Source organism: Rhinopithecus bieti, unplaced genomic scaffold (assembly GCF_001698545.2).
Source record: "Rhinopithecus bieti isolate Rb0 unplaced genomic scaffold, ASM169854v2 scaffold_7897, whole genome shotgun sequence".
Lineage (NCBI taxonomy): Eukaryota > Metazoa > Chordata > Mammalia > Primates > Cercopithecidae > Rhinopithecus > Rhinopithecus bieti.
This window is the reverse complement of record NW_016805510.1, coordinates 3,801-11,862: the sequence shown is the minus strand read 5'-3', so window position 1 is coordinate 11,862 and position 8,062 is coordinate 3,801. Positions and strand designations below refer to the sequence as shown.

Here is an 8,062-nt window from a genome sequence, read left to right as displayed (position 1 = left end):
AAAGCAGATGGACAACGCTGCTCTCGCTTCTGCCTGGCCACAAACTATCAGGTAACTGCACGCAGGTTACTCTCGGTCTGGAGAAAAGGTTCCTGGGCTCAGACTGGCTCCAGCACTACTATCTGCGTGACCTCAGGCAGGTTAGCTCTTCCACACCTCCGTAAAGTGAGGTGCGTGGGGACGAATTCACACAGCAGGCCCAAGGCTGTGTCCTACCAGGGCCTGTGTGCAAGGCTGGCCCTTGACTGACATCTGGGAACTCGGATTCTGGGAGAGTTCCCAGCACCATTAACTCCTACAAGTGGCTCTGTGCCCGCAGTGCTTGTGCACCTGGCACAGACCACACCAAGCCCACCCTCCTTCTGGACAAGTCGGGAATTTCCACACAGGCCAGGCAGGGGGTACCATGGGACCAGCCCTTAGCAAAAGCCCAGGGTTGAGTCTCCAGTGAGCTTGTTCTTACAGTTAGGTGTGTCCTGTATGACTCCAGGGAGTGGACCCTGGGGCGCCCTGCACGTGGCTCCTCTGAGCACCACCCACACACCCTTTCCCTTTGCTGATTCTGCTTTGTGCCGAGTACAGCCCTGTGCTGAGTCCTGTGAGATCTCCCAGCAGGTCACGCAACCGGGGGGCTGGCCTTGGGGCACCCCCACAAAGAATACTAGTAATACCTACTTCACAGGATTAGACTGGGGATCCCATGAGTGAAGAGGTTACAGGCTCAGTACCCAGCAGCTATGTGTGACACGGGGCGGTAATACCTGTCTACCACGTTGGTTGCAGTAAACAATGAGATAATATATATAAAAATATTTTGTAAAGAGTGAAGAATTACACACAAAAAAAGTGGCATTATTACTCATAAATGGCAAGTATTTTTGAGTATATATCATTGCTAATAAATATCTGCTTGCTGAATACAGACACAAGCCAAATTCCAAACACACATTAGGTACCAACTGGATACAAGAAACACTTGGTGTTTCTTTCCCCTTTATGGGAGAGAGATCTTTAAAATAAAAAAGCTTGATAATATTACTACTTTCTATTATCATCTGTTATGCAGTTCTACACATTATCTGACAAATTCTTAATGTAATCTGGTGAGAGAGAAAAATAATTTGAGGAGAAAGTATTTAGGGAGTGATGAAACACAGAAAAGTACTTGTGGTAAGGACCAGAATTGTATTTGACTTTTTAAAAAAACATTTTTACCCTGGAGCTAAAATACAAGGTTACACTGTTCTGCTTGATACAATACTGGCAGCTTACAAATGCTTCAGAGAAACCATATCCCCAACAGCTGCAGAGCGTCAGGAGGAAACCCTCTGTCTCCGAGGCTTCGGGCACTTCTGCTCCGAGGGTGGTGGGAGTGGAGGTCGCTGCTGAAGGGTGGCGGTGTGGCCATGACACAGGCAGCAGAGGACAGACGACGCCAGAGACCCAGAAGGCCCATGACTGCCTGGCCTTGCGTCACTAAAAGCAGTTTTATTTTATCCTTGTCTTACTTTTCTAGTATGGCTTCCTCTACTCTCTTAAACTTCTTCAGTTCGACAACTAGTTCCCAGTATTTGAGATAGAGCCACATGAGTCTGCCATTCTGGCGTTTGTTGGTGTTCCAGACATCACCACAGTATGTATCATGCTGAAATATGTCGGTGAGACCGGCTGCCATCTCTAGGTCAGCAGCAACGGGGTCGACGGACGCTCGCACCAGTAAGCTCTTCTCTAGCTCCAGCCGCTTGCTGCGAGGAAGAAACAGACTGCAGTAGATATTCTGTCTTTCTGTGAGAACAGCTTCAAACTCTTTCAGCAAAAGCCTAGCTCTCCTTTGCCAGTTTTCTTCCTTTTGCAAGCAACTCAAATATGCATTTCTCAAAGGCTGCACCTGCCTTTTTTCTTGCATCACCTGGGCCCGTTCCTGTTCCAGAAGCTTCTTCTCTTCTACCAGCTTGCGCCCCTGAGAGATAAGGGCTTCTCGATAACTAGCTGTTCTGTTCTGTTCCTTTTCGAGTTCCAAGGACAACTGAGCAACAGCACGCCGATTTTCTGAGATCATGGCATGGTACTTGGCTTCCAGATCCCGTTGAAAAGCAGTAGTTCTCTGACGGCAGGCTTCTCTCTCTTTTTCTATTTCTTTCTGGGATTCCCTAGACCAAATCCAACCTGACATGAATGGAGAAAAATACACAAAGTGAAAAAGTTAGGGCTGAAGTTCTATAATTTTCACTTAAATCATAAGGCAGCTAAGGATGGCATTTCAATAAAAGCTTAAGACCTCAGCCGTACCAAGATCACTTCTGTACAAAAACGTGTAACGGGCCAAGTTCTCCTCTTAAAATCAGGTAAGGCTGGGCGACCAAAAGACCCTAACCCTTTCCGTCTTCTGTTTGTTGCTAAGAAGATCTACCGCTGCTTTTTTCTCCTCTCAAACCCGCCACCATTTGCCTGCTCTGGCTCTAGTACAATTGGCAAAGTTTAAAATATTTGGGTCGGCTTCAACTACTATTGGCCGGGTTCTTATAAAAGTTGTATTTAGCTTTGCCTGGTGGCAACGAGTAAACAGCCTGAGTTTGAGACACTGCTTACGTTCTGATAAGGACACATAAAAATAAAGTGGGTTAAAAAGTTTAGCCTCAAGGCACAGTGGGCCTCTTTCCTCAAACTGGAGACTGCTGGAATCTCACGAAAATGGGACGGGGATTGCTGGGAGGCTGGAGTGGGCATTGCCCGGCTCTGCCCCTCACACCAAGGAACAGCAGAGCTGGCCTGCACTGCAGAGAAATCCAGTGCCTCTAAGACCTGATGACCCACAGAGCCTGCTGGCCAGCGGGCACCTGGCTCCAGATGGAGTCATCAACTCTTTGCCCATCCCACAAGTAAGAGTTGGGTGTGTTTCAACAATAAAAAAATGACTGTGCGATAATAGTTCCATCCACGTTCCAAACTGATGCTATTGCTCAATAGTTTCATACATGTTAGAGCAACTACATGCTAAGTCTCAGTTTTTCCAAATAGCGATGCATTCTGCTTGGACAGTCTAAAAGCAGCACGGAATTGAGTCCTCTGGAAAACAGGATTGTATGGCAAATTTTCAAAGCCCAAGGGCCCAAGAGCCACTGAAAGCAGCAGTGTGGGTTCCCTCGTGCGCTTCTATCCTGCAACCCATCCCCCACTAACCACTCTGTGGAACTCCCTGGTCCGTAGCCCCTTCTAGAACCACTGGAGTTTCCATCCACTTTCATGGTTCTCTTCCTCCTTTTGCTGCTTCCCCCAACCCAGGTGGTGTCCTTGACATTCAATTCTTTTCTCCCAGGTCATTAATGGTCACCTTTGTTTTTCTCCCAGGTCATTAATGACCTTTGTGGGAGCAATTCCATGACAGCAAGATTTCCATTAGCCTGAAAGCCAGTCTCCCTTGGATATGCTGTTGACACCTCACTGCGTAAGCACAAAACCAAACTCATCTTTCCTCAACCAAAAACAGCTGCTAGTCCTACTTCAGATGACAGCTCACACTCATGTCATCTTTATCTCCTCCCTTTGACAAGAGCTCACAGGCAGAGGCCTGACCAGGAAAGAAGCTGTTATAATGTCACTTGATAAGCACTGAGGGGTTTGCAAAGGTATGTGAGGAGAGAGAAGGGAAAGCTCGTCTGGTTTTGGTGAAGTCAAGGAAGTCTTCATAAAAAGGTGAACAAACAAAGTCTGGAAGGCTGAGCAGGAGCTGCAAGGAAAAGTTACCTGAAGTCAAATGAGCAGGGCAGGCGAGAGCCTTGGAGAGCGAGAGGTTCCAGGAGCCAGATGTGCCTGGGGATGGGGCTTATGTCAAGGAGAAGCTGGCACTGCCTTTGGAAAGTCACAGGTGCCAAATGAGAGGGGCCCCCAGGAGACCCGGACAAGGAGCACAGGATGTGCTCTGCAGCCATGAGGAGTCAAAGGAATTAACGTGACTTAAGAGCATCCAGGAGGTGTGGAGGGCTGGAGGTGGGGCTGGGAGGGGTGGGGCCGAATCAAGAGGCGACAGGCAGCTGCTCCCTGATACAATCTGGGGGCGATCTTAGTCAAGTCACATCACTGACACATAAAACCACTGGAAAACTAACACAGACAACGATGCATACAGTTAATCATCAGACCCCACCACACAGGCTGTGGTTATTGGGAAGTTTGGGGCTGGATGGGGAGCCGGGCAGGGGAGGCTACAGGCAGCTTTGCAGAGGAAAATGTGGCACGACAGGCTGGGTGTCAGGAAAACCTGAATTCCGAGTCTGACCTGACAGACGCCTCATGACTCTGGGCACATGCGACTTTTCAAAGCCTCAGTTTCAGGTGGGACTCCTGCTTCTGGGAAGACGGAGTAGACGTCCTCCCTATTCTTCGAAGTAAACTAAGAAGACACAGTAGATGTCCTCCCTATTCTTCTTCTAATTAAACTAAAAATCCTGGACTTCACCTATAAAACAAGATGACTCTGAAAGGTAGAGAGAAGGTAGACTGGCTTGGGTCCTTGGGACCCCAGGAACAACATGGGGGCAAGTCCTCCAGATTTTCATTTTGCCTCATAGATCCCAGACTTGGAGCTGAAGACACAGGCAATTGGTAATCTTAACGGGTGCAGACAAAAAAAGAAACTCCAACAAAGCCTGCTGTCTCTGCCCAAAGGACCACGATAGGGGCCTGGCAAGAGAGAAAACATTCTGACAGTAATCACTCTACATCAGCCAAGTAATACAGAAGACACTGCGGCCCCACCTCCACCCACACAGGCAAAGGTAGGATGGGAGCTGGGGCTCCCGCTCCCACCCAGTGGCAAACACAGGGTGGGGTCGGGAGGAGCCATGTGGGGAGCAGCACTGAGGCCTTCCCAGCCAGGGCACCAGTAGAGGCCAGGGGGCTGGAACTCCCACCCTTTCCTCGGGGGCCCACGGGGGCCAGAGGCTGAGTGGGGAGCCTGGACTTCTATCCCAACCTGGTGGTAAGGAGGCTGCATGGCCCTTCCCCTACCAGGGTGCTGTTCAAGAAAGCCAGCTAAAACCGAAGGTTTAAATAAAAACCAGTGTTTCGGCCACTGCACTCCAGCCTGGGCGACAGAGCGAGACTCTGTCTCAAAAAAAAAAAAAAAAAAAAAACCAGTGTTTCATCACGTAATACCCAAAATGCCCAGGTTCCAGCAGAAAATCACTCATAGTACCAAGGGTTAGGACGGGTCATGCTCACTGAACAAAGATGACCAACAGATGCTAATAGCCGGATGAGAGATGGCAGTATTATCTGACGAGGACTTTAGAGCAGCCGCCATGACAGAGAGTCTACGAAAATAAACAGAAGACATAAAGAAGAACCAAATGAAAATTCTAGAACTGAAAAGCAGAACAACTGGGAGAAAAACTGGAATGACGGACTAGACATGGAGAAGCAAGAGCAGCGCGCCCCGGGCGGAGGCTCAGGACTCCCCCATGAACACAGGAGCAATCCTTTGCAGCCTAGCCACAAACATAATTCCACAATATGTAAAAGGAATTCTACAGCATGGCCACGTGGGGATTGCTCCAGAGACAAAAGGCTGGTTCAATATTCAAAAATCAATGTAATCTAACACATTACTGGCCGGGCGCTGTGCACTTTGGGAGGCCAAGGCAGGCGGATCACGAGGTCAGGAGATCGAGACCATCCTGGTTAACATGGTGAAACCCCATCTCTATTAAAAATACAAAAAAATTAGCTAGGCGAGGTGGCGGCGCCTGTAGTCCCAGCTACTCAGGAGGCCAAGGCAGGAGAATGGCGTGAACCCGGGAGGTGGAGCTTGCAGTGAGCCGAGATTGCGCCACTGCACTCCAGCCTGGGGACAGAGCGAGCCTCTGTCTCAAAACAAAACAAAAAAAACAACTAACACGTTACTAAGCTGATGAAGAAAAATCACACGATCACATCAATTTAAACCAAAAAAATGGACCAAATTCAACACCTATTCATGAAAAACAGGAATACGGGGAGTTTCCTTGACTCAATAAACAGCATCCACAGAAAACCTGCGGCTGACACTGTACTGAGCTGGGAGAGGCTGAGTGTGTTCTCTCAGGTCAGGGACCGTCCAACAGAGTCCCAGAAGTTCCAGCTACCGCCAGAAGGCAAGACAAGAAATCAAAGGCAAACAGGCTGGAAAGAAGAAATACAACTAAAGTCTTATCCCTTATAACAAAATTAACTCAAACGGGTAAGTGCTTAAATGTAAAATGTAAAACTAAAACTTTAGGGAGAAAAAACCTTCAGGATCTAGGGCTAAGCAGAATTCTTAGACTTTCCACAAAGAGTAGAGTTCATAAAAGGAAACGATGAGAAGCTGCCCTTCATCAAAAGTACAACTTTTACACTGCAAACGCCCCTATGAAGAGAATGAACAGACAGGCTACAGACTGGGAAAGGATACCTGCAAGCCACATATGCAACTAAGGACTAGAATCTAAGACATATTAACAACTCTCAAAACTCAATGTTAAAAAACAAACAGTCTATGAGAAAATGGCTGAAAAGACAAGAATACTCATTCCATCAGGATACGCTGATGGCAATGAGCACGTGAGGAGGTGCTCGACGGTGCACACTTGAGCCACGAAGAGAAAAGATGCTCAACACTGCACACTGGAGCCACGATGAGACAGCACCACACACCCATCAGGATGGGCAGACAGGACAGCAGTGTGAGCACCGAATGCCAACCAGGAGGTGGAGAAACCCATCAGCTCTGCATTGCTGGTGAGAACCTAAAACGGTGCAGCCACTTGGGAAACATTTCAGCCCTTTCTTAGAAAACTAAACGTGCAACTTCCATAACACCCAGTAATTTCACTTCTGGCCCTTTATCCCAGAGAAATGAAAACTTACGTCGACACAAAAACCTACACAAGAATGTTTATGAGAGCTTTATTCATAACAGCTGAAAACCGGAAAGGACCAGATGTCTTTCAGTGGTTAAACACACTGTGGTGTGCCCATGTCATCAAACACCACTCAGCAATGAAAATACCTATGAACTACTGATACAGCAACAATCCGCACGGGCCTCAGGCGGTTATGCTGAATGAAAAAAGTCAACCCAAAAGGTTATATACTGTTTGATTCCATTTATATAACATTCTTGAAATAACAAAGTTCTGGAGATGAAGAACAGATCAGCGGTTGCTGGGGGCTGTGGAGGGAGGGCGGAACACAGGGCAGCACGAGAGGCCCGGGATTGGGGGATCTTGACGGCATCCTGGCATATGTCTTGGCTGTGACACTGCACTGTCATGTTGCAGATGCTTCCATTGGGGAAAGCTGGGTAGAGGGTACATGGGCTCTCTATATTACTGATGACAACTGCATGTGACTTACATGACCCCAAAATAAAATATTTAATTAAAAGAAACTGAGTTGGGCCCATGAACTCAACCAGTCCCTTTCAGCTCTAAGACCATGTGTTTTCTAGGTCAGGAGAGGAAACGGGAGGTACAGGAACGCTAGAGGGGAGAAAGCATGGAGAGATGGGAAAAGTACGGAGAGAGAGATGGGGAAAGGGGAATCAGGAAGACCGAGAGAAAAGGGGGGAAAGCAGAATGACAGAGGAGGTGTGAAGAGAGAGAAGCCCACTGGAGCACTGAAATACTGAATAGTCTCCCAGGGGAGTTACTCAGGGTAAGAATTTCTCCAGGGACCGCTCTTTCAGGCAAGCACAGTTACACACATTTCTATGTTATGTTAAGTAAAAATCTAGTAAATGGCAGGGCGCAGTGGCTCACACCTGTAATCCCAGCACTTTGGGAGGCCGAGGTGGGCAGATCACAAGGTCAGGAGATGAAGACAATCCTGGCCAACATGGTAAAAACCCATCTCTACTGAAAATACAAAAATTAGGCGGGCATGGTGGTGGATGCCTGTAATCCCAGCTACTCAGGAGGCTGAGGCAGGAGAACCACTTGAACCAGGGAGTTGGAGGTTGCAGTGAGCTGAGATTGCGCCACTGCACTCCAACCTGGCGACAGAGCAGGCCTCCGTCTCAAAAAAAAAAAAAAAAAAAAAAAAA

The 8,062-nt window shown here is 48.0% G+C and overlaps 1 protein-coding gene across 2 annotated transcripts; it reads right to left on the bottom strand.

Annotated features, from left to right (window-relative positions):
- Window positions 1-973: 973 nt before the first annotated feature.
- CCDC127 (coiled-coil domain containing 127) lies at window positions 974-5,319 on the bottom strand. Of its 2 annotated transcripts, XM_017872719.1 has the most exons (3): window positions 4,277-4,307; window positions 3,745-3,810; window positions 974-2,166 (listed from the first exon to the last, which is right to left on the bottom strand). In XM_017872719.1, exons 1-3 carry the CDS (start codon window positions 4,290-4,292, stop codon window positions 1,505-1,507), a joined length of 744 nt encoding a protein of 247 aa, XP_017728208.1. In that variant the 5' UTR covers window positions 4,293-4,307; the 3' UTR covers window positions 974-1,504. The 2 variants fall into 2 exon arrangements, with proteins under 2 accessions (XP_017728208.1, XP_017728207.1); XM_017872718.1 differs by lacking the exons at window positions 3,745-3,810; window positions 4,277-4,307 and adding an exon at window positions 5,221-5,319.
- Between the last annotated feature and the right edge of the window lie 2,743 nt (window positions 5,320-8,062).